This window comes from Manis pentadactyla, chromosome 6, assembly GCF_030020395.1.
Source record: "Manis pentadactyla isolate mManPen7 chromosome 6, mManPen7.hap1, whole genome shotgun sequence".
Lineage (NCBI taxonomy): Eukaryota > Metazoa > Chordata > Mammalia > Pholidota > Manidae > Manis > Manis pentadactyla.
Window position 1 is genome coordinate 139,670,740 of NC_080024.1, and position 27,826 is coordinate 139,698,565.

Below are 27,826 nucleotides of genomic sequence, written 5' to 3' on the forward strand. Positions count from 1 at the left end.
ATTAAACATCAAAAGCTTTCAGTCAAAAGCCCCTTAGACGAGGGTTTTTTCCAGACTCTTTCTCCCTGACCAGCTTTGGTATGCTGCATTCAGAACTCAATTGAATCACCAATATATGCCAAGTCAAAGGACTTCCAGCCATGTATTTACAAATAGAGATGAGCACTGGCGTTATCTTGTCTGTCATGAGATCATTAAATCCTCCAAGCCCAGCTAAAATGTTACCTACTCTAGGAATTTGTCTGTGACTCTCCAGTCCTGCTTAGAAATCATTCTAATATCCCTGTAATTCTACTTCATTACTATTCCTATACATTCCTTTGATGAGTCAAACCACCAGAAATTACAATGCTACTTTTTAAAACCCCCAAACGTGATTTATATACTAGCACTGAATAAAGTAACTTTCTGAGAGCAAAAAAACTTCATCAATTCAGTAATAAAGAATATGGCTTTCATCTGCAAATACAATGCAATGGTAAATGCTATCCTTATTTAAGTTATACAACATGGAATTCTAAAAGTGAACTGAAAAATATTTTCATTATTAATCTATTACACTGCATAAGAAATGAAATATTAAAAGACCCAAATTAATTTGAAAACTGGTAAAAAGATTTCTCTGTTGTTACGTCACTTACGTAATTACAATTAATTTTAATTAAGCTAGAATAGTCATATAGTCTTCACAATCAGATACCAGTTAATGGTAAACAAGATTCTGGTCAACTATTTGATGTATCTCAAAAATGAAAAAAAGTCTCTCCACCAAATAAAATGACAATTCCCAATCAGATATCCCTCTAATAAGACATCTCATTAGTGCAATAAAAAGCTAAGCTTAGGAATGGACTTTGTTTCAGTGGACTAATGATCCAGAACATAAAAATAATAAGTTTTCCACTGCAGTGGAAAACATACTAGAGCCTCACCATAACATCCCCCTAGAGGACAAAACTCATTAGAGATCAGTTTTAGACACCCCGGATAAACTAAATTAGCAATGGAGGAAGAAGGTGGAAATAGAGCTTTGGCTATTAACTATCCACAAGGAAGTTAGAATATCAACCCAGTCAGTTCTTATTCATAGTAAATCACTGCCTCCTGTCACAAAGATGGAATTCCATGAAGCATCTACACTGGATAGCTAAAAGTACTGGTCACACACACTGTCACCTTCAGAGTAGTGATAATAAGCCATTTTCTTCTCCGTAACTGCTATGGCTTCAGCTTAGGGCTTTAAGGAAAGTCAACGTGGTGGCCCCCGGAAGCTTTAAGACAGGAGGCCTTCCTCTGTGTGAGATGAAGGCAAGCATACAGAAAGTCAAGGCAAGGGTGTGGTTAAGCAGGAATTCTGCCGTCAGACATAGACCATCTACAGCAAAATGACCCTGGCAGAGGCTGAGGAAGTTACTGCTCGGTGAACAAGAAAATGGCATGTCACTTAAGCTCTGGTCTTACCCAGAGTGTGACTAACCTTATCTGTTTGCCCTCTAAGATGGCCGCTGTCTTACACACACCAGGACTTAACATGACTAAGCTTTTATTTTAAAAGAATCAAGTTGTAATTTAGGGAAACTTTTTTTTTAACTCTAGCAGACTAGCAGTGAAGGATATTACTCATTTTCCATTTTCTCTACCCAAAGTGATTACTTCTAATCCTAGTAATGAAAGACTAATATTTCACTCTCAACCACAAAAAAATTCCCTACCAACTGCCCCCCTATATATACCAACCCTGAATCAACTTTCAATCTCACCTTTAACTTCTCCTACCCTATATTTTTCCAGTTCATATAAGAACATTTCATCACTTGAACTGCCTTTGCTTGCTTTCACTTTGATTAAACTGTCAAAACACCTCTTAAAGTTAACTCTATCTTAGAGATGATTAACTATAGATTATCAAAAAAAAAGAAATTTTGATTTGGCACATGACTTTCAAATCGAAAAAATTTGAGATACCAGAAATGCTTAGTCACCTTAATTTAGCAGTATTCGCATTTTATCATCTATAAACTCACCTGTGATCATCATTACTGAGCTAAACAAGTGTGACATGCCCAATCTATCTTATAAAAACAAACTCTTCTGAAGACCTGCTGCTTGCATGTGAGACTGAACTCACTTCTCTGACAGAGCAGAACATATTTTTCATGTTACTTTGGTAATACAGATTATCATTATGAGGAGACCAGAGGTCTGAGCCAACAACACAAATGTATCTTCACACCAGTTTCTAACAAGATCAACTGTGGGGGTAGCAGTCATCAGAGTGGAACAGGATGAACAGGCCCAGGAGTGACAAGGAGCGTTATAGATGACAGATGGTTAGCTATATGGCCAGTGAGCATGGTCAGGGTGCATCACTCTCCAAAAATATTAGGAAGTACTTTGTGGTAAATAGTAAAAAATCTCTCCACTAAAAATTCTATAAGCTACAGCACTGGAAACATTTAAGAATAAAGAACATCAACTTTCTAATTTTTTCTACCTCTTTATATGTTAAAGCTTAGGTGTTATTTAAAAGAGTTAAGTATTGCAAGAAAAAGATTTCTCTATCTTTAAATAACAATTATCTCCAGAAATCAAATTTCAGCTGGGACTAAAAATTTGAAATAAAATTATCTTTTCTGGGCTTGGGTACAAAATACATAATCAGAAAACTAACCAATTAACTAAAAAATGTTTCTAATAGCTTTAAAACTACATAACATACACACAGAAAAGTCTATAGAGTCAGCTCCCCACTCCCCCTTCTTTAACTCCTTCCTCCCAGAAAAGTCTATAGAGTCAGCTCCCCACTCCCCCTTCTTTAACTCCTTCCTCCCAGAAAAGTCTATAGAGTCAGCTCCCCACTCCCCCTTCTTTAACTCCTTCCTCCCAACCTTTAAGTGTAGGCCTTTCCAAAATGAATTGTCCTCAGTCCTCCACAATCTGTCCCACTACCCCAGTAGATTTTATCTACTCTTACCCATCTTATATCTCCCATCTCTGATGTAGGTACTCAACCCAGTTCCTCCCAAATCATTTCTGAATCCATCCTTCCTTTCCATTTCCATTGCCAGTGCCTAAATGAAGTCTATCATCTCAAGTCTAAATCACCATGGTAGGCTAACTGACGTTCGATTTACTAGTCTTTGCATTCTAAACTATCCAGACTGCTCTTCCTAAAATACCAGCATAACCATAGTTCTAAGTTTAAAAGCCTTCAATGACTTTAACCCACTAGCAAAAGAGAGCCAAAAACCTTAGCCCTACACTGGAGACCTTTTTTCATCTAGCCTCCTCTTAGCCTTTCAACCCTGCTTTCCGCTCCTCTCACCCAGTGACCTTCGTTCCAGTCATACTGGTTCATTCACTCTATTTTGAATAGGCTGAATGGTTTCCCTGTTCAGTCCTTTGCTAACCATGTCTTTTACCTGGTCCTTAATGCTTGTCTCTACCCACAATCCTCAGAAGCCCAGAATCCACCTTAGACCTCTTCCATAAAGTCTCAACAGAAGAAAGTATTGGAATGTTTCCTTCCCCTGAATCATACAGCTATTACAGCCTGCATCAGGCAAATAATCATGAAATGCCTGTTATCATCTCTCATATTCTAGTTTCAAAATACTGAGTCTGCATGGTTATAAAACTCCACAAGTTTAAATCTAACCTTCACAAATTATACACTAAAGTAGTTATTTATGAGTGAAATGATAAGATGTCAGATTTGCTTCAAAATAATGAAGGCTGCATCAGGAGGTAAAGCATTGGAGTATGGAGGAAATAAGATCAACAGTCATGAACTGGGTACTTGGTGGGTTTCGTTTTAAGAGTCTCTCTACTTTTGTATGTATGTTTGAAAATTTCAATGAAATGATTAAAAGATAAAGTATGCAAACTGAATATTTCCCCTGAAAACTGGAAAGAGTTTTTTTTTAAACATGGAAAAGTTGGATAAGTAAATTTGAGCATTAAAAAATTTTCTTAGCAGTTGGGAATGGGGGTGGAAGGGAAGCAGAGGGTTTTTTTTTAATATCGTAAGAAAAAAAAATTTACAATTTGCTGATAAAATGTGACAACATTCCACCTTCTGCCTCAACATATATGTTTAAGCAATCATTACACCATCTTATACAGCATAAAAGACCTTAAGTAAAATTATTCTCATTCTATCAACTAGCATTTGTGTAGCAAATATTACATGTAAAAAAATCAGTGGTAGCAAATTCTATTATCTTTGTATCATGGTTAAGAAAAAAACAAAATCCAGGGTGATCCCCTAAAAAATATAAAATGAGTAAATGTAGAAGTCTACCTAATCTCATCCCACTACCTTAAGGCACTCACTTTCTGAGACAGGAAAAAGAGAAAACACTCGTTATTTTGCTTGAATTGAGGACTGGACACTGCTATGAAAATGCCATAAATTAAATATATCTGGAAATTATTTCTAAATGTAATAGGGAAGGGACTGGATATTGAAGAAACAAGAGTGGCCAGGAGTTGGTAATTGTTAAAAGTAACTGACAAGCACATAGAGAATTCATTACACTTTTCTACTTACTTTTGTTTTTGCATATATTTGAAATTTTTCATAATTAATAATATATAAATAGGTAAGTATACTCAAAACCCAAGCTTTATTTTTAAAAAAGAGGCTAGGGGTCCCCAGGAAAGATCTTTTTAAAGAGATGCATACATGTAAAAAAGAATTTTAAGGACATTCATCCTCACTTTAATCTACAGATTTTCCCAATATAAAAAGAATGGTAAAAACATACACACGTGTCTGTACAGGCACATAGATGAATATATCCAAAAATAGAATGGAAGGCAACATGTCAAAATATTAGCAATGATTCTCTTTAGGACTGTAATAATGATTGTCATTGCTCCTCTCTATACTCTTCCATGTTTTCACAATTTTCCACACTGAGCATGGGTTACTTTTATAATTACGGGGAAAAAATGGAGTATTTTTTAAAACCCTGATGAACATATATAACCTAAGATCTGCCTCATCACATTTCAAAATAAAACACGATACTGTGAATCTTCATATAATTGACAAGTACGTGCTTCTATTTATGGTGGTTAATTAAATAAAGGAACTAATGTTTTATTCATCTACTGACCATCTACTACATGGTGAATGCCTTATAGGTAATTTCATTTACTCTCAAAAAATTCAATGAGGTAGAATTCTTACCCTTGATTTATAGCTGAGGAACCAGAGGCTTATAAAAGCTTAAAAACCTGTTGAAGTTAAAACAGTAAAAAATATTTAAGTCCCAATCTTCTGCCTCAAAAGTCCCCATTTTTATTCTAAACTATAGACTCCCCAAGTGTGGCCTACAGACAGACTTGCTGGTCTTCAAAAAAGTACGGAAGTGAAAGGAAAGCATTTAGAAACTGCTATGGTAATCTGACAGGGTTAAGTTCATAACTGCAGGATTTTAATAGTAAAAAGTTGCAACATGTATTTCGTATGTCCACATTTATATTATCTTTATATTATTTTTTATTGTAGACAAGTACTCTACTTCCGACCAAGACTGTAACAAATGGCTTTACAGTTATAATACAAAGAAATAATAAATTAGTTAAAAGCAAGCAGAAACATCTTGAACATAAGTATGAGCAATTTTTCCCTGCACACATCTCCACGGGCAAGGGTAACAAAATAAAAAATGAAGTAGGACTACATCAAACTAAAAAGCTTCTGTACAGCAAAGGACACCATCAGCAGAACAAAGAGGCAACCTAGTCTGAGAGAAATGTATTTGTAAAGGACTCATCTGATAAGGGGTTAACATTCAAAATACATTAACTCATGTGCCTCAAGACCCAAAAAACAAATAACCTGATTAAAAAATGGGCAGAGGACCTGAACACAGATTTCTGCAAAGAAATACAAATGGCCAACAGGAACGTGAAAAGATGCTCCACATCACTAATCATTAGAGAAATGTAAATCAAAACCACAATGAGGTATCACCTCACACCAGTCAGAACAGCTACTATCCAAAGGTCAAGAAACAACAAATGTTGGTGAGGATGAGGAGAAATGGGAACACTCCCACACTGTTGGTGGGAATGTAAATTGGTGCAACAGCCACGGAGAGCAGTATGGAGGTTTCTCAAAAAACTAAAATAGAAATACCATTTGATCCAGTAATTCCATTTCTATGAATTTACCTAAAGAAACCATAATCCCTGATTGGAAAAGACATATGCACCCCTATGTTTATCACCACACTATTTGCAGTAGCCAAGATATGGAAGCAACCTGGGTCCATCAAGAGATGAAAGGATAGGGGCTCTCTTGTCCCCTCCTGGTGTGAGCCGGGAGCTCTGTCCTTTTACTTTATCTCTAAATAAAAGCCTGTATTTTGCTCTCCTAAAAAAAAGAGAGAGAGAGAGAGAAAGGATAAAGAAGACGTAGTACATACACACAATGGAATATTATTCAGCCATAAAGAGAAAAGAAATCTTGCCATTTGCAATATGGATGGATCCATAATACCAGAGGGTATTATGCTCAGTGAAATAAACTAAGCCAAGAAAGACAAATACCATATGATTTCACTTATTGGTGGAATATAAAAACAAAAGCAAAACAATGAACAAAATAGCAGTAGACTTAGACACTGAGAAATGACTAGTGGTTACCAAGGGGGAGGAGTTGGGGTAGGTGAGAGGGGAGGGTGAAGAGGATAAAGAGGCAATCACAATGTAAGTTGGTCATGGGGATGGTAGTACAGCATGGAAAACATAGTCAATGAATCTGTAACATCTTTCTACAGTGATAGATAGTAACTGCACTAGAGGGTGTGAGGACTTCATAATATGGGTAACTGCTGAACCACTGTGTTGTACATTTGAAATCAATGTAAGACTGTGTATCAATGATACTGCAATTTAAAAAAAAAGGAAGCAGAAACATATCCTCCCAAGATAATGAAAAACAATTCTGATGGTAGATTTTTAAAGCAAAGATAAGATTTTGTTTAATATGAAAAGAGAAATCAAATGTCCTGGAGATTCCTTCAGGTCTAAAAAAATCTATATATAATGCATATGCAAACACTAAACACGCAGAAGTTTAAAGAAAAATAAGAACATATACTTCAGCTACTCAGTATTTGCATGCCTGATACAGTACAACGCAGGATGCTGGGTACAGCAGGGGACCATCTCTTAGTGCAGGCCTATTTACAGCCAGTATTAACCAGAAGTTGTTTGGATCATTTAATAGAGAAATGTATTAACCACTTGCTTCATTCAACAAGTAATTCTTAAGAGCTTTCCATATACCATGGACTGTGCTGGATACTAAAGATTCAAAAATGAATCAGATTCAGCCATTGAACTTGAAGAGGTTCAGAATCTGGTAGTCAACAAGATTCACTAACTGTCCATTACAGCAAATGTGGTAAAGGTTAACATAATAATGCTCCAAATGCCCTAGGAGCTGCCTACATCTGCTAGGGGAGCTTCCAATAAAGGCCTTTTTAAAGAGATACACATATCACTTCATACAAATTAAAAATAATTTTAAGGACATTCATCCTTGCTTTAATCTATGGATTCCTCCACTATTAAAAGAATAAAGAAAAGAATACCAAGATATATTATTTGAAAATCTTTAAAAGAGAATATTTTTCCTCCCGTTTTTAGTAACTTGTAATTGTTCCTGACAAACGCTAGGTGCTCAATTTCTAAAATCTACTTTTAAGTTGTATTTATTATTCTTTATATTCACATACAGCTTATGCATCAAGTTCCCAAACAAATGAGTTTGAATGTATAAGGCAAAGTCATGAGATCCACAAATATTCAAATTTCATTCTTTTCCATACTTTTATTCTCTTTCCTTGGTAAGTTTTAGTTTTTAGAAGTTCTGATGAAATTAAGTAAAACTTCATTTTACAAGTTGACTAGGCATTTCTTAGTGGACATGGCAAATAGCAGTAAGAGATCAACAAAAAGGAGCTTTAGACTATTAATATTCCAAGCTAAACAGTAAATCCATGAAATAAGAGTTGATAATTTATTTCTAATTCACCATGCAGGTCTGGAAAGATCTCAAACATGGGCTAAAAGGTTAGTTAATTTGTTAGTTCCACTATAAAAATCTAAAAAAAAAAATCATCTCCTTTGCAAATCACCTGCTTCTGTTCCACTAATTAAAACTAAATTATGAAATTATGACTATCTCACAAATGGAACTTTAAAAAGCAAGTTGAAAAAAATCATCCATCAATTTCTGTTGCGGATTATTTGAGAATGTACGTGCATCAATTCCTTTTGAGCTATGTATTTCCTCTACCACAGGTACTGTGGGTGTTCTGGCAAGCGAGACTCTGCATGTCAGATTCTAAAAATCAGATGTAGGACAAGTGGCAATGCTGTACCCTAACAAAAATTCCTCTAATATGTCACAAAAAGATGTGATGGTGCAGCTGCACAACTTCCACCACAACTACATGTCTTTTATTTGTGGATCCAGACTTCAATCAAGCAAAATAAAGAAAAAAGACTAAAGCAAGTCAAACTTTCAATTATGCAATAAAGGTTTAATAAATATTTCACATCTTTCCTTTCTCCAACTAGAGTTTTTGTTGTTGTTTTTTAAATTGGTCTGTACGGTATTTCAGCTGTACCTCAACTCTGGAAGAAGCATATGGGCTTTCTGCAGTAACTATATAAACCTACCCTACATTTAACCTGCAAGTTACAAATTGACTTCTTCTAATTTAAGTGAAAGCTTTTAAAATGAAGACCGCCTATAGCTTCTCCTTAAGCAATGTGTTGCCTGTCTGAATACCTGAGAAATAAAATAACAAGGTTAATCCTAGGTTAAACATTTATCAAGAGAGGGGAAAAGGGAGAGAAAGAAGGGGGAAAATATTTCTGAACAAAATGATCACTTTTATTACCCAGAATAAAATTGCTTTAATTATGCTAATTTACCACAATTTTTCCATTTTTTTCCCCCTCCAATATTATATAGAGATGAAAGATCATCTTTTGGTACAACGGCTTCACTACCAAATAGGATTTAAAATTTACACTTTGTCAACGTCAGGATGCAACTATAACAGTAAATAATTGCATTATTTTAGTGGCTCCCCAAGCTCAATACAGTAAATTAGGCATGAGGTGTTGTAATATTTGAGAATACAAGTTGGGAACTCTACACCAGGCAGCAGAGCAAGGTGATAAGAGTTCTGAGGTTAAACCCCTGCAAAGGGATTCTAACTGTGCGCTTACCAGAGGTAGAGCCTCCAGCACATTACTTAATTTCCCAGTTTTAACTTGCCATCTGTAAAATGGAGATAACTGTACCTAAAACTCATAGTGTTATAAGGATCCAGTAAGATTATACATATAAAGCATTTAGCAAAATAATACTAACAACTGCCAAAATTATGAGCGCTTTGGCAGAAAACACACACAAACTAAAAGGCACATGAGACGCTATGCTATACTCTAAACTATATAGTCAATGAAATTCCCATGTTGATTTCTTGTCTCTGTGCACTATAACCATCTTACCATTTTTGCTTTATCTCTAATGAGCATTTTATTTGACATTTCTCTACATCTCTAATATTCATAAAGAAAAAATCTTTCTATTCTTCTGTAGTATTATAGCATGTTATGAAAATCAGTAAACTTAAAATGTTGACTTAATAAAAAACATCTCAACCAGCACACCACAGGTCATATAAAACTAAGACATTACTTATGAGTTGTTTCATAAAATTTTAAGTGTCATAGCACTTAGTAAACACTTACTTAGCATCTGTGTGTTCAGCACGGTGCCTAGAGGAAGAGGGAAGGAAAGAGGAAAGAAAGTAGAACAGCTATGTGGGAAAGCCACAGGTTCCGTGGAAATGAACATGAGAGTTACACAGGTGACACCAAGCTCAACTACACAGGGTTGATCAAGAAGAAAATATTATGGGGAAAGACAGTTTTTGAAAACAAAGAGACCGTAATATTTAAGAACTGTGACAATGGCTCTTTCCCCTGGCCCATTCACTAGTTTTTTTCCAACAAAGACTGCATGATAGTCTATTTTCTTTCTTTCTTTCTTTCTTTTTTTTTTTTTTTTTAAGATCAAAATAAAGGGAAGGGAGGAAGGAAAGGCCTGGTTGAACTTGGCATGTTCAGTGATTCAGAATTCATGTCCTTAAAGCACAATACCAGCCTTTAGTAACAAATACAACCTGAGTTATTTAGTGAATTGTCTTTTTTTAATTAGTCCTTAAACATATCTAAAGCTTCAAGAAATCTATGCATTTTTTTCAGCATTCTGGAATTGAATCCTTAGAATACTATAAGGTGCAAGTACAATTATACACACATTACAAATGGAGAAACAACAGCACTGGGAAACCTAAGTGATGTGCTCAAGGTTGTACCACTGGTAAGCGCTTAGAATACCAACTCCCGACTCTTAACCCCTGACGTCTGCTGCCTTCCCTAGAGACTCCTACTTTTGTCAGATCACTCATGACTTTATAGACCTCAGTTATTTCATTTCCAAGTCCTCTTCTTTTCAGGTCACGGTGAAATCTTTGTAGTCTCTCTTCATGCACCTGCTCCCTGTGATTATTTTAATTTTTCTCTGGTTCCATTGTATCTTTTTTTCCAAAGATGTGATCAGGTGCAAATGCAGCATTATTTTTATAAAAGAATAAAAAATGTTTACTATTATGTCTCCAATATCCAATGAGATATTTTATGGCAGCACTCATTACGGTTTACCATGACTTCCAGGTCTTTAACCCAGTTTTAACCAAAAGTCTAAAACCCAACAAGTTTAAACTTGATAAATTTTTTTTAAAGGAATGAAATAGCTACTAAAGACTCCTATGCAGAGGAAAACAATACTTCCAAAATAACAACCTACAAGTGCAAGGAGTCAAACGCTAGAAAAGACAGAAGCATACCAGTTAGAAAAGTATTATACAAATAATGGGTTCAATGATAGAAAAGAACTTTTTCAGAAGCTGCACCAGTGGATCCAACACTTCACCAAACCACACCCATTTTAAAAACACACACTTTGGATAATAGTATATGAACTGCCTGCCACAGTACTACGAGTAATCCTGACAGAAGGCGTAATTACACTGCTCAACTGGTAACCTGAGGCACACCTTCCTTTGAGAACTTGGCAGTCTCAGGAAACAGTCAAAAAAAAAACTATTCTACCAAAATTTGAGGCTTTCTCGATGAGCTCGATTTCAGTCCAATTAATAAGTATAAGCCACACCTTGGGTTAACAAGAACAGATTCGTTTAAATTAATCTCCCCAGAGGCAGGCTAATTCAGGAGTTAGCATTAGAATCTGTGTGAACAACTGGGTGCAGGTGTTCACATTATCAACGGGAGAGTTAACTCTTAACCCACCTATTAACAGATATGGCCAGTGTTTTGTGAGCTACTTGTTTTGAACAGGTGCATGTATATGGAGATGTGAATATGTAAAGCAGTGACACGGAGGATTGAAAAATAATGTGTTCACCTTCACTATGAGTAGGTGAACTCCATCATTCATTACTCAAAGCAGAAGTCTAACTGCCCTATCGCAAGTACATCATGCTCTATATCCTACTGCCTCAAAATAAAACTTCTAGAAGGAAGTCAAGACTGTTACAATCTTGCAAAGAAACTAACACTTTGTAGTTAGTCAACAAACAATAGGCAACACTCCTACCAGCCCCAAACTAAGCACCAGTGGCATAAATCTGTTCAATGTGTCCTTTCATTTTGCACAAACAAGTAAAAAGCAAATCATGTTGCACTGCTTCATAAAAATACTTCAGTTTTAGAAAATTATCACTATACTCATTTGTGATTCCTTGTAAGATGAACTTTACAAAGTTCGTTTTAAATCGATTATATCAGTTTTTCTACCACAGAACAGCTACTGAGTTTGTATCAATATTGAAAAATTTACAACACATTCAAAAAAACATTAAGTAACTACAAATAAGAAATGCACACTACAGCAAAGCTTTTTGAAATAATTTTCTAGTTACAGCTAAGAAAACAACAAAAACATTTTGCAATAATCCAAACTTAGTTTGAACAAATACATCACCCCAAAACCAAACTAACCATATCCTAGGAGAAATGCTATAGGGAGTGAAATTCAAAGTTTAAGATGCTCTACTGAGAAAAGAGTAGTCATCTATTCCACAGGAGTTCAATCCCAACTACAGAATATTCCTGTCCAATGTAACTGACTACAAGACACCAATACATAGTTCATAGAAAGAAGGCTATACATACTACTGCTCAGAAAGAAATCAGGGGCTGTTAATGAAAGAATATGGGAAAAAGAACATCTGTGAATAGCACTGAATGAAACAAGTGAACTTGGGTGATCATTTGTCCCACAATAACTTTGTTGCTATTATTAAATTTAGTATTTAATGATAACAAGAAAATCCTGTGTGTTTAAAAACAGTGTTCCATTTTATCATTTATGATTTCAAGTTGAGTGGTCTCAAATCAAGGGACAAATAAGTTCTAATGCCAACACTTTTTTTTAAGAGGTGCAATAAATTTCCTGAAACTATTTACCCATATATTTGAGCAACCATCAGGAATATATTAATAATTTACATGATATACCATTGGTGATCACATTCTCATACACAGGAGTGTATTAACATTTTAAATCTACTTGAGTATTCTCAATTCACAAACACTGTATTGTATGTGTACAAGTGAGTGTATGTATGTGTGTGTGTGTGTGTATACACATATACATGTGCACACAAATGTTCCCAGAGATAATGTATTAACCTACTTGATGTTGGAAATTCTTCGTTACATCATTTCAACTGCTAAATGATTCAATCCACAAACACAGTCCTCCAAGCCACTGAATATAACGTGTTTACATTCTCTCCCATAAATTGGATGGTTTATAGAAAAATTAGGAATTTGTTGATAAGAAAATTCCACTAATATCAACAGCCACAGACACTTTCCTAAGCTTACTGTGCTCTCCAAACTAAAGACCTGGTCAGCATGACCAGGATTGCAAGATCATAACAGGCTGAAAACCTTTAATAATTTATACCCAGATTTCTCAACCTTGGCACTGATAATATTTGGGGCCAGACTATTCTTTGTTGTGGGGGCTGTCTTGTCTACTATAGAATATTTAGCAGCATCCCTGGCCTCTATCCACTAGATGCCAGTAGCACCCCCTTCCAAGGTGTGACAACCAGCAATGTCCCCAGACACTGCCCCATGCCCCTGGGGGACAAATTTTGGTCTAGGAGTCTAACAACGTATTATAGTGCTCAGGTTTCAAAAGAATAAGCTCTGTAACACCAAGAGAGTTACAAGAAACTTCAGGCATTCCATATGGTTACTTTATCTGACACTTTCCTACATCCCACGAAGTAACTGAAGCCTTGTTATTGCAGATAGCTGATTCTTCCACATGTGCATGATTAAACACTCTTGTGATGATGAATCTGGGACAAGCTGGGACAAGAGCCAACAGTGACTGGGTTTTATGGTTTCGATGAATTACACCTTCTTTTAACCCTTCAGTGGACTAATCATCCCTGCCACAGTAACTCTTCGCAAACCATTTTCATTTTCCCTAACACTTTCAACGTCGGACGCTCTCCTCCAGTCTCTCACCATTCAGACACTATGCCTGTCACTGCACTGGGGTCAACTCTCACCCACGGGCCCGGGCACCTTCTACCACCAAGCCAGCCCGACCCTACCAATGACCTGGGCTGTTCTCACCCTGACATCCCCCGGCCCAACCAGCTGTTGACCCCTGACCCCGGGTTGACCCCGTCGCCCCCTCCCCCGCCTCCAGGGCGGTACCTGAAGTAGTAGACATCGCTCTTGCCGGCACTGAGCCCAGATTTTCGGATCACTTCCTCCTTCTTCCATCCGGGGGGGAGGGCCGGGCAGTCCATCCTCTTCCCGCACTCCGTGGCCCGGGGTCCCCTGGGCCCCGGCCCCGCGCTCCCCGACGGGAAAGGGACCGGCTCCCGCCGGGGGGCGCCGCCGCCACCGCTGCCGCCGCCGCAGCCGCCGCCGCCGTCGCCGCCAAGGCCGCTGCCGCCACTCGGGGGACGGCCGCGGCCCCGGCCCCGGCCCCGTCCACGGCCACGGCCACGGCCACGGCCTCGGCCACGGCCACAGACGCCGCCGCCCCGGCCCGCCTGCTTCCACCGCCCCCGGCCACGGCCGCCGCCCCGAGCGCCTTCCCTGCGCACGCCGCTCACCGGGGACGGGGCGAGCGCGCTGCCCTGGCCCCCCTGCTCTATGGCGGAGTCGCCGCCAGCGCCGCTGCCGCCCGCCGCGCTCTCCCCCTCCTCCTGCTCCGGGCAGCAGCGGCCTCCCCCCGGGTGCGCGCGCATCCAGCCCCCTCCCCAGCCGGCGCTGCGCTTCTTCCGTAACCGAGCCCTTGGAATCCCGGAGACCCGCCCCGCCCGCAGCGCGGCGCGCGGGGGACGCGCGCAAGCATCATAGAGCGGACGCGCACAGAGCGGCCCTCCCGCCCGGGGCGTGGCCCCGGCCACCGCCTCTCAGGTCCTCCAAGCGCTCTGCGCGGCCATCTTGTCCCCGCCTCCTCGAGAACGCGCCCCCGACCCCACCCACTCTGGCCCGGCCCGCGCCCTTCCGGCCTGACGCCCCCGGGGGTGCGTGGAGCCCGGAAGGCCGCTCGTACCCCAAGCACTTGAGAACTGCGGGGGGTGACCGCGGTTACTTTGTTTTGAATAGGGTTAGCTCACCCCACTATGTGGTTTTGCCCACGTTTGCTTCCCAATTAATGAACAACAAACACGCTAGCTCGTTTTGTATTTACTAACTCGAGTATTCATTTAACGGGATGATGGATCGCCCCTTCCCGGGCTCTCTACCCTAAAGCTTGTCGGGGAGCTCGGATTGGAGGAGTGAGTCAAAGAGCTCCTTGAGCCCAGTATCACTATCCAGGGGCTGGCTTCCGGGCCTTAGGACTCTGGATGGATATTCTAGAACTTTCTGAGGCTGTAATTGGGAACATTCCCTTCAATTACACGCTAAATTCCGAAAATGACCGGCATCCCTGAATCCACCTGGAATTTGCCACATTTCTTAGGCTCGTTTCTTAATTTGGTCTTCCTTTTCTAATGGCCTTTGACAAATATCAGCGACCTTTGGCTTAGTAAATACTCCCTTCTGTTGAAAGACCAACTTAACCCACTGTGACAAGTGTTTAGGAATCTGTGTGGAATTCATTTGGATCTGCCAACTCATCATTCAGGAGTGGCTTTTAAAGAATAATGCCAAATATATTAAGAAAACTGATTTGAACTTTAGGTAAGAACATTTTCTGTATGCCATTTAACATTTATAAAATTGTGCTATCAAAATTCACGAAGATACATTACCAAATGTTAAGAAGACTGAAAAATGTAATCATGTTTTAGCAGACTGATGATAAACTATCCTCAGTTTTTGTTACACATAGGACCTAAAAGTTGAGAACCAAGGTTAATGTATAGAAAAAATAATATAAAATAATGGAAAATCAAATTTATTTTATTTGCCTTTACAATATATGCTGACAAACACTAACTATATACCCAAACTTTTCTGTTTCTGAGCTTGACCTTAGACTTGTTTTAATATCCTTGATTTGATACATGCTAAATTACAGTTTCCTCCAAGAAATTTATCTCAAAGTATATCCAGCAAGGAGTTGGAAATTCAAGTCAAATTCTCGGGAGAGAGTTCAGTTCTGGAGACATGCTTTTTAGAAGTCATCTTGTGAACATGACAGTTGAAGGAAACCCTACAAGGAAAAACATACATGGTAAAAAATAATAGTAAATGAAAGAGGACCAAAACTAAATCTTAAAAAACACATTTATTGCTCAGATGAAGGAGTAAAAGTCAAAGAAAAATTATATCAAAGTTTGGATGACACTCTGTAAGAGAAAGGGCTTTGATTTTCACAGTTAATTACAACTAAAGGGTAAATGAGCTAAAATCTCAGTAGAAATGGTAGTTGAAACAATAGATGGAAAAGATATACTTTCAGAAGTTTTTATTTTTCCATGCTGTGTCTAACAAGGCTATAGATCAAATGATAAAATGAATATAAAAGCATGTTTAAAATAATAAATCACTATGATTTCAAGGTAATTTGACTTCTACCAGATTCCATTTGCTATATATATGTATGTGTACTATATATAATATATATACACACACACACACACACACACTGTTTTATGTTTCCTCCCTTAAGAAAGAAAAATTCCATTTAGGTATTTCAAAAGCTTTTTTGGCCACCTTTGAAATTTTCTGCTGTGATACCATAAAGCAAAGAACGAAAACAAACAAAACCCATTTATTTAGTCTCCTACTAAAAAAAAGAAAACAATCCAAGGAAATAGATTAAATTCTCACAAACACTAGATTGAGACCCTAAAATTGAGAAGAGATGCTAAACACCTAAGAGACAGGTTCGTTTCCCTTAAAATGCTGGAAAAATAATAAATCTTTTATAATTCTGGGAAAATGGATTTTATATCACTCCTTGAAGAAGAATTAGCAACATTGTTTTTCTCAGGCAATACGGTTGTCACCAAAGTTGTCAGTTTTCTCTCTCTTACAAGGGAAAAGATATTGCTGGCTTCACCTTATAGCAAAAGTGAAAGATAACAAGAGAGAATTAAATCTGCTCCATTAAACAAACAATAGAAATTTAACCACCTCTGATGTCTGTCTCCCAGGTGTAAAAGCAGGTGCTGAAACACCAACTGTCATCCTGGAAGACTATCCATTCTTTAAAATATGTTGCCCTTTATTGTTTACCAGTAAAAACTGAGGTTAAGCCATTTTAAAGAAAAAATAGTTCTCAAGAAAAATAGGTGTGAGTTTGGATTTTTATTAAGGCAAATAGAATAAATTCAGGGGATGAAACTTAAAAGAACTGTCAGGAGGGCATGGCTAGTTTGGGGATTCCTATATTTTATTGACAAATATATAACCTGCAGTTGAATTTTTGAATGTGATAGATACTAAATAAAAGAAGGACTTAAATACTGGAAAACCTTATTTTTTCCAGTGAGCATATTACAAGTGATAACAGGGACATCACTTTCCTTCTCTTTAGAGAGTTCAAACAGTGTGGTCAGAATTTATGAAGACTATTAAAGTCAGGGGGTATAGCCAGAAAACATTCTCCAGCTCCAATTAGCAGCTTTTATGATTCACTGAGTTGGCCCAACTACTGTTCAACTAATTCCCAGCTAAAACAAAATGCTTCTGGCATGGCATGTCAGGGGGCTGAATGACACTTTTAAGTTTATGCAGTATAAATAAAGATTTTTTTTATTACCTTCCACTTGGAATGACTACAGAGGAATCTTATCCTGCATAGTTCAAACTAAAAAGAGAAGAGTTAATTACTTAAGGGCAAGAGAAAACAAGGAGAAGTAAATTTTGAACCAAGGGAAATTATTTCAGAAGCTAGTGTCTAGTATTTTAAAAAATATCTGCTAGTTGTTACATTACCCATAGGTAAGTGGCTATAAAATTAAGTGTTTAGGATTAAGGGATGGGGAGATGCTTATTCTATTTAACTTTCTAAAAATAGAAAACACAGTAGTTCTACCACTAGAAAGAAAATGATGTTTAGGTTTTCACAGCCCTAAAATATCATTTAACATGTTAAACAGGTGGGAATGTAAATTAGTTCAACCATTGTGGAAAGCAGTATGGAGGTTCCTCAAAATGCTCAAAATAGAAATACCATTTGACCCAGGAATTCCACTTCTAGGAATTTACCCCAAGAATGTAGCACTCCAGTTTGAAAAAGACAGATGCACCCCTATGTTTATCGCTGCACTATTTACAATAGCCAAGATATGGAAGCAACCTAAATGTCCATCAGTAGATGAATGGATAAAGAAGATGTGGTACATATACACAATGGAAGATTACTCAGCTATAAGAAAAAAACAGATCCTACCATTTGCAACAACATGGTTGGAGCTAAAGGGTATTATGCTCAGTGAAATAAGCCAGGCAGAGAAAGACAAGTACCAAATGATTTCACTCATATGTGGAATATAAGAACAAAAGAAAACTGAAGGAACAAAACAGCAGCAGAAGCACAGAACCCAAGAATGGACTAACAGTTACCAAAGGGAAAGGGACTGGGGAGGATGGGTGGAAAGGGAGGGATTAGGGCAGGAAAAAAGAAAGGGGGCATTACGATTAACATGTATAGTGGGGGGGGGCACAGGGAGGGCTGTGCAACACAAAGAAGACAAGTCGTGATTTTACAGCATCTTACTATGTTGATGAACAGTGACTGTGAACGGGTATGTGGGGGGGACTTGGTGAAGGGGGGAGCCTAGTAAATAATGTTTTTCATGTAATTGTAGATTAATGATACCAAAATAAAACTAATAAAAAAAATGTTAAACAGTGTTTTTTAACCCTAGTTCTGACTGCAAAACATTAGAATGCTAGAACACATGATCCATGAGATAAGGGCTGTTAAGCATGGCTGCTGTTCACAAGGTTAGGTGCGTTAACGAAATAAATCAGAAAATGCACCTTGCTCAGAGATTCGGTGCTGGAGGTGGCTTTCCCAGTGTCTCACATGTCTCAGCAGTAGCAGAGCTAGCATGGAACCCAAGTCTCTGGACTGCAAGTTTAGAACATTTACTGCTTAGCAGCTTTCAAACTGCCGTATTGTCTCTGGCTTCTCTTGAATGTGCTGCTCCTCCGAGCGGAAAAACTCCTCTTGTTTCCACACCCACCCCCACCTCAACACATTTCTTTGGCTTATTCCTACTTCTCCCTTAGCTCTCACCTTAGATGGCATGTCCTCCAAAGAGCCTTTCCTGACTTCTTCCAGCCCCCTCTGCTCCTTTAGCCGCTGGGTTGTGTGCTCTGTGCCGCACGCACTACCGTTAGATATTTCCCCCACTAGTTTATTGTACTTCATTGTAGTTAGTTAGTTAATTGTCCTTCTTCCCGTCTCAGCCTACAAGGCTACTCTTCATGTTCACCACTGCATCCCAAGTGCCTATTACTGGGCTTCTCTAGAATACAAAAGGAGCTGTTATATACCTGATGAATAAATCGAATTAATACCTTTTGTAAAAATTGTGTCCTTTCAAAATAATGAGCAGCATATTTTCTTCTTGATGTACATAATCAATGGATTGTATAAAATCAGTGTGTCAATAGCTGTTCTGGTCTTAGAAAATGTAGATAGGTTTCCATGTCCCAGGAGAAACTTAAGAAATTTGACTTCATTAAAAATGAGGCTTAAGTTCATTTCACAAATATGTTTAAGTTACATAAGAAAATGAGGCTTAAGATATATTGAGGCTAACCAAGCAAAATGAGGCTAAACAAGTTTTATATTTTACATATTTAAGTAACATCAGAATAATAATTTAACTCAACACTGGAGGGAGATGGTCCTCAATAATTTTTGCTTTGTAAAGTGAGTATGTATCTTTCTCAAGTTTGAGAAAAAGTACTTAAATTTGCACTCATGGTCATATTCATATCCTTTCTTCCTATGGAATGAGACTTCTAAGAAATTAATATTTATCTCTGTGACCTCCTACTTCTTGAAATTCTTTCCTTCCTTGGTTTATAAGACATCATACACTTCTGATTCTCCCTTCTATTCCTTTCCAGTTACCTTTGGTATACCTCCTTTTTTGGATAGTTCCCTTTCCCTAAATGATGGTGTTCTTCAAGGAGATGGAGTTCTCCATCTTTAGGAGCCTTGTCCTCTCATTCTACTTGTTCTCCCTTTGTCACCTGACATTGGTCCCCTACTCACCAGATTTAGCCCCAGGAGCTGACCCCTGCCCTCTGATGCCAGCAGGGGTTAGGCACCACTGGCAAGATCATCCTACTCTAGTGGCCTGTAGCAGTTCTCCAGATGAAGAGTCACACTCATGACTACTTGTGAGGTCTTGAGGGTCCCGAAGTCTGGCTCCTCATATGCCGGTCTTGACTAATGACTCTAATTAAGAAACAAGAAAAGGAATAAGAAATGATGTCAAACTAGGACAGAGGATGTAACATACTATGAGAGCTGAATGCGCTTGAACCTAAAATTTAATAGACTAACCTGCTTGGTCAGGACTAGACTATATAGGGTTTATCCATCCACTCTCCAGGGGGGCCCAGTCTTTACTCTTAGTCTTTAAAACAGGGCCAAGAATAATCAAGAACAAATGGGCTGGGAAGGCAGCAAAATACCAAAGAGAAAGAGAAGAAAGGAAGGGACCAGGGTCTCAATATGAGGCTGAGGTAGTTTTCTAAGCTCAGGTGGTTGTTGGCAATACTCATTCCTTGCAGCTATAGAACTCCTGGCAGTCAATTTCTTCAAGAACAAAAGACAAATCTCTGGCTTCTGGTTCTGATCTCTAGACCCTCTTTTAAAGGGTTCACCTGGTTAAGTCAGGCCCACCAAGGATAATCTCCCTTTTGAGTCCACTTATCAGGGACATTAATTACATATGCAAAACCTTTTCACCTTTGCCTTCTGGATGAAACACTTAAACTTCTATTGCTTCACTGGCTATTGAGTTCGTCACTTGGTTCTGACTCAGCTTTTTCTCTCTTCAATTTTAATTTAGAGTTTTGCATGTCTGAACACATAAAACTGTACAAGTAAAAACACTGTTACAGCATGTGTGCCCATTGTGAAATACCAGGCAAGGCTTGGTATGTCTGCTTTTTGTGTGCTTACTATGGGGTAAAAGTTGTGCAATAACAAGGAAATGCACAGCACAGTGAGTTGTGATACTTTCATATGAAACAATTTTAACACTTATTGTAAATTTTTGTTGCTTCTTGCCTGCTTTTTTTGGTAAGGAATGAAATGAACTGTTAGATATTATTAGTGATTCCACTTAGCGGTAAACATTCATTATCATCCTCTCAAGCTTCTGGTTCAGTTTAATTGAAGAAGAGTATACTCGGTTTACAATAGCACTGATAAAAAAAAATACCATTTGAAATTGATTATCTGTATGAATACGGAATTTTGGAAAACTGTAATCCAAACAAGACAAAGAAATGTAGCTAAGGTTGATATGTTAGCAACCATTATCCACAAATCCTATGTGGCAAACCTATGGTTACTATTCTCTATTAACATTGTATTTATTGATAAGAATTAAAAATGTTACCTTGTAAAATAAATACATGATAGCTACGTTTTTTATTTGTAGCAGTAATTGAGGTGGGAGTTTTGAGTGAGATTTTGCTTGATTAAAGAGTCTATTGTGTATGCTGATGGACAGTGACTGCAATGGGGTATGTGGTGGGGACTTGATAATGGAGGGAGTCTAGTAACCATAATGTTGCTCATGTAATGTTGCTCATGTATGTTAATGATACCAAAATATAAAAATAAAAATAAAAAGAGTCTATTGCTTTAAAAAAGTTTGAAACCCACACAAGATAGTACTGGGAAGTCTGGATCTACAGCTAGTGAATGAATCCTAGGAAATTCAGGAGACTAATCAAGTAATAATTTAATTCAATTCTTTCTTTAATAGGACTTATAGAGATGCTAGATAATTTGACCATATGTATACCCACCCAGTCTGATAACTGACATTACCTTTTCCAACTAAGGTTATTCTACATCCAATCAAGACTGCACTCATGCTCTTCTGCAGAGATATACATAACATCCCAGCTTGTGCTGCTGAGTAAGTCTTGTTTGAATAAACAAGTCTCCTACCACCAGGTTTTTACTATGTGCATTTTAACAGACTAGATCAGTTCTTTCAATTGTCAGCTATAGTTTTAATTCTTGTAGGTGGCATAAAGTCTATGACACACTTTTCCAAAGAGTAGATTCCATTATATATGCCTCCTAAGTGACAAAGACTTCCTCTCCTGCAATGGGACCAGGAAAGGACCTATATCTACTTAAATGCTAGGTTTCTCAAGGGTGATACTCCCCCCAAATTACTGCGGTATAATTGAAGTGTACCAAACCACACACATCTGGAGAGAACAGTTTGATCCATCTTCACATTTGCACGTGCCATCATTTCCATCAGCCTCAAAATTTCTTTTGCCTCTTTGTATTCCCTCCCTGCCTCCACTCCCCTTCCGTAGAGAATCACTAATCTGCTTTCTGTCATTATAGATTAACATTTTTTGAAAATTTACACAAACGGTATCATCCAATATGTGCTCTTTTTCTGTATGTGACTTCTTTCACTCAAATACTCATTTTAAGACTCATCCATGTTGTGGTGAACGTCAGTCATCCATTCACTTTTTTGCTAAGTAGTATTCCACTGTATGACTGTATCACAGTTGGTTTATCCATTCATTATCGATGGACATTTGGGTTGTTTCCAATCTTCGACTATTACAAATACACCTGATACGAACTTTCACATACAAGCCTTTATGTGGGCATATGCTTTCATTTCTCTAGGGTAAATAGCTAGGAATGGGATGACATAGCGTAGGTGTTAAGTTTAACTGTTTGGGAACCTGCCGTACTGCTTTCCACAGTCATTGCACCATTCTGAGTTCCCATGAATGATGTACGAGAGTTCCAGTTGCTCTTCGTCCTCATCTACACTTGGTATAGTCAGTTTTTAGAAGTTCAGGTTTTCCTATGTGTGCATTACATTAATGCAATGACTAATGATGTCAAGCATGAAGTGTCTATTCACATATTTTCCCATTTTCTTGGTGTGTTGTCCAATGTGTTTTTAAGAATGTATCTGGAAAAGACTTGGCATTCAAATAACCTATGTCCTCATGTTGGACATTTGGCTCAGGAACTGATGAGTCAACCACTTTGATCTCCACCAAATTCAGGGGGACCTCTGCTTTCCTCTCTCTGTATAACAAGTCTGGTCTGGGCTGCTTGATGTGACACCTAGTAGGTTAGATGTTCTCTACCTCAGTATTTATATCTTTCCTGCCAGAGTATACGCTGCCTGCTACAATGTTCAGTGACAATTTGGTGTTCTCTTTATTTCACATGCCCTGTGGCAGATAGTATTATGGGAGATACAAGCACTAGAATTGGTGCAGGAGCTATTGAAAGCCTCTTTGAAATCAATGTAGTATAAGTGAAAAGCATACTTTGTTTTCTTGTTCTCCTTCTAGGGAGAACATGCCAACTTTAATGGAAAACATTTCTCTAACTGTATCAATAACTAAACGAGATACTGCCAGTAGAAATCTAAGTGATACATTTACCTTGGATGTAGCATTATCTATATAAAATGCAAGATTAATTGAAAAACAACCTCTCTTTGTGCACTGCCATCCTCAGGATAGATATTTTGGACTCTGTTGATAGTGACTTCTATCTTCTTATTCTAAATATTCAATGTCTCCAAGCTGAGTTGTGTGCATAATTGGACTTTGAAATCAATACTGCCTCATAAAACAAAATAGAGATGAAAAAGATGGGGTCACATCCAAAATAATAGTGCTTTATCTATTTTTTTCCAACTATTGCAGGGGGCTGGGAATAGGGGATGTTAAACATTTGCTCTTAATATTTATATCTTAATATTTTAATAACGAAGAGGACGTCTGCTCTACTCTCCCTGAGGCCATGTATTTACTTTGCGTCTCTCTCTTCTTTCTTCATCCTCTCTTTGCTCTTCCCCAAGGCAAGACCAGATATTTATTTAATTAGTGAGGAGGAGAGCCTGTCTATCACAAAGCTAGTTGGGGTTAATGGTGCAGCCTTTAGAATCTTCAGGGACTGCCTCCCCTGAGGCATTATGGGCTCTCTGTGCTTCCAGGTTCTAACCAGTAAACTGGCAGGTGTGCCTGGCCTCCTGCAGGCCCAGACAAGCCTTTGTTCTCTCAGAACCAGCTTCTTACCCTGCTACCGAGTGGAAACGTCATGTTGGCTGTTCCCAATGAGCTGTTTACCTTCAATTCATGGTAGGGAAGGCAATGCAAGAGACGGGGAGAGGCCTCAGGACACAGCTTTCTCCTTTAAACCTAGTTTTACCACCAATAAAGTGGCATACATAATAAAGAATCAAAACATCTATGACTTTGGGTCTGTTTCTGAGTTAGTAGAATCTGGAGGGGATTTGAGCTATGGCTTTGGATTGACTTATATAGATGCATGGCTCCATGCTGTTCCCTTCGTGGAAGCATTGTCCCAGTTCTGAGGACACGTACATGATGTGGTTCATGGCGACCTCCATTTTGCACCTACCCTTCCTGCATATGCCTTCAAGACCAGACTCTCCTCCCGCCCCTGATACTTTGTGAAAAGGCTGAGTGTTACACAAGTATTTGCTGAGACTTGCAAAAAGCAAGTAAAGGAAAGCATAAGAAAAAGAAACAGTAAACTGCAAGGTAGAAAGGGCTGATTTCAATTTAGAGTTACAGTGTGATTACATGATGTTTACATGGTAATGAGACAAGGATCATAAATGTAGCCAGAGTAGGGTGAGGGCCTCCGGAGGGGGCAGGGCAAGATATTTGCAGCCAGAGCAATGTAACTACATGCAAGGAACCCCCCCCTGCTAAAACTCTATGTTAAACATTGAGCTCTAGAATCATTCTTCAGTGAAATCAGTTAATGTTCCCCAGATAAAGAAGAGTAGCACATGTTTTATTATGCTAACCATTTATAATCATGTGTAAGGTTCTCTTTAGCATACTAAATAGCCCAAGCCTATGTGCTACCTTTCTCCTTCAGATCTGATGAAGTGATTTTGCAAACTGGGCAACTAATTTAGCAAGTAAGCCCAGGCATAAACAACACAGTAAAAGGCAGGAAGGATTCCACCTTAAAGATAAGATTGCATTTTAATACCCAAGAAGTTAAGACTTTAGAAATTCTTAACTTACTCTTTAGCAAAACAATACCTCGGCCCACCTTGGGGGCTGAGCAGATGGCCTTGTTTCATATGCCTCCAGACCAAGATGCTGGTATCCCAGGGAGAAATCATCAGAGGAAGTTGCTTGTGTTAAGTTAGTTCTAAATATTCAGAGACCACTTAACAAGTCCACACCCCTAAGTTTTTTTCATGTTCTCGAAAAATCCTCAACTGCCTATAAAACCCCCTAGACACCACACCACTACGGACTCCCTTGTCCCCTCCTGGCGTGAGCCGGGAGCTCTGTCCTTTCACTGTATCTCTAAAAGCCTGTACCTTCCTCTCCTACCTTGACTGTTTGTGAAGCTCATTCTTCGGCTCCGCAAACAAGAACCCCGGCATCAGTAAGCATCTACCTTGGCAGTTTTTCCTGAATAATGGATAAAGGTGATCCAGAAAAAATACTGGAGCAGGTATTTAATGCCAACAAATCCGGTTTGTATCTAAAGCAGATGCCTTCTACTTTTATTTATTGAGTTGAACACATGTATGATATTTTTATGGCATGCATTTTCTCTTCACACTGTATAGTCTTAGTGATCAGGATTGTAACAATACTGGTTTTGCCAACCACAGTACCTTTCAGGAACTTAATCTCCATAATTGATAAAGGATTACCCTATTACTTTAAATTTGGGGTGAAAATATTAAAAAGAGAAAAATAACCCAGTTGAAAATCATGGACTTTCAAATTCTATTATTTTTTGAAATTTGCCTCAGACATAAAAAAACAAGTCAATAGCAACCTAAAACTGACTTTTATCATTCTCATGTTTAAACTTCCATGATTTGTGAGCCAGCTAAAGGCACAAACTCAGATGAGTCCATCTGAGAACTTGATAATCTTCAGGTTTATTATAAATTTCCTATAGAAATATGTGTAAAATCTTGGATCTGGCCATTCAGATCTTCAGTAAGGACAGTGGAATAACTGGTATATGAGCTTAAAGCCTAGCCCTGACAAAAATTTTGGAGGCCCTCTCAGCTCTGATATCCTAGGATAATTATCCAGAACCTTGTAGACTGCAGTGTTTTCTCTGATTGGAACCTAGAAATACTTCCTCATATTATTCACTTGAATAAAATGAAGTTTGAAATAAATAGGGAACTTAATGAACACCTTTGCTATTAGAACAGTTCAAAAATCTTAAATTTGTGAGCTTCAAGCCTAGCTACCCTTATCTCTCAAATTCTGCCATTGAGATTCTATTTGGATGGACACAGAGTAGATTTAACCCAAAGCCCAAGAGGCAACACTCAACACTACAGACAAATTAATCTGTAGCCTATTTCATTTAAAAATGATGCATCTTCTTCAATAACTGCAAATTTAATTTTTAGATCAATATTAAATTGAGCTTAGGCAGGGCTATTCCACTACTAACCTCTTATTCTGTGGTAGCATCTTTGTATTAAAATCAGTTGAGAAATGATTACTGACAGTTTATACTGGCCATTTATTGACCTTGAACTAAGAGCTAATCTGGTCAGATTTAACATAATCCTAGCTATTGACACTTTTACAAAACCTGTATCTCAGTGAATAAGAATGATTTCCAGACAGATATCTCAAATAATGTCAAATAAAATTCAAAGTCACCTATAAGCCTTGTACATTTTTTAAAATCATCTCATTCATTCTAAACTTGTGTATTTTTTTTAATATTCTGCACAATCGGTGCTTTAAAAATATTTGGTCCTTGGGATTGTGCTTTCACAACATCAAAACATAAACTTGAGCAACATGAGAAGTAGATGCTGTCTAGGAACCTGGTTTACTGAGATTAAAAAACCACTAGTTTAGAACCAGGAAACCTGGCTCTGCCAAACAGCTCAATGATCACCAATAAGCGATTTAATCTTTCTGGTTTTTAGTTCTTCATTTGTAAAATAACCCAGTTGGACTGGATAATCTCTATGATCCCTTCCAGCTCTGAATACTTGAATATATGCTGTTTTAAAATACTCTGGCATTTCTTATAAAGCCCTTTCAGTATACTTTATAATTTTATCCTCAAAAGAATCTGTAAAGTAAAAAAAATAACAACAAAAAAAGAAAGAAAAGCAAGGGACTGATTGACCCTAAATCCAGGAGAGTGAATACCTTCCGGGAAGAGGGTGGAGATGTGATCAGGGAGGGTCCTTGCAGGTACCTTCCATGTTCTGTTCTTCACTGGGTGGAAATATCATAAAAGTCCACTTTAAATATTAAAAAAAAAAAGAATCTGTAAAGTAGACAAGGCAGGTAAAGAGGATAGATTGATAAGTTAGCTATCATTTTAGATGGGGTAACTAAGGTTGTGGGAAATTAGATGATTGACAAAGGTCACTATCTGATGAATAGCGCAAATTCGGGTCTTCTGACCCCAGTGAGTTCCTGTAGAGGCCACAAAAAGACAAAAGAGAAAGCCTAACTTTTGGGAATCACTAATTATATGCCCAACTTACTCCAATAGTGATACTTTCTTTAGTTACTCAAACCACATTAAACTCAAAAGTAACTTAAAGAAATAAAAGTAATAAAACTACTGGTGCTCTACTGCGATATGAATATGGGGGTAATTACAAGAGATTGAAAGACACCTGCTGAGCTATGAGTGGATAAATTTGAGGCCACAGTGTGGAGCAAAGTGATGATTTGGGTATGGCCACTCCATACTGGAAATGTAGAGAGAAGACACAAGAGGCACTAGGCAAACAAAGCCATGAGGGAAGATGAGGCACTGGGAAACCCTCACTAGTTAGTAGGGGAAATGGAACAACTCATAGACTAAAAGTGTTTGAAAAACAGTAGCACATGGAAAACATCTAAGTATGTACCATGTTGGAGAGAATGAAGACTAGGCGAGGACGTAAAGTCAATGGTTAGATGGCAATAAAGAAGTGTTAGTGACTGCAGAATT

General features: G+C 38.2%; 1 protein-coding gene across 2 annotated transcripts in view; it reads right to left on the reverse strand.

Moving 5' to 3' along the window:
- The window catches only part of MBD2 (methyl-CpG binding domain protein 2), a 59,145-nt gene extending 44,531 nt beyond the window's left edge, over positions 1–14,614 (reverse strand). The window contains exon 1 of one of the 2 annotated variants that reach the window (XM_036918575.2): positions 13,870–14,567. In XM_036918575.2, the coding sequence (XP_036774470.2) occupies positions 13,870–14,411 (542 nt within the window). In that variant the 5' untranslated portion in view covers positions 14,412–14,567. Of the gene's footprint in view, positions 1–13,869 lie in introns of both variants that reach the window. The other variant, XM_036918576.2, reaches the window with a different exon arrangement.
- Positions 14,615–27,826: the final 13,212 nt, after the last annotated feature.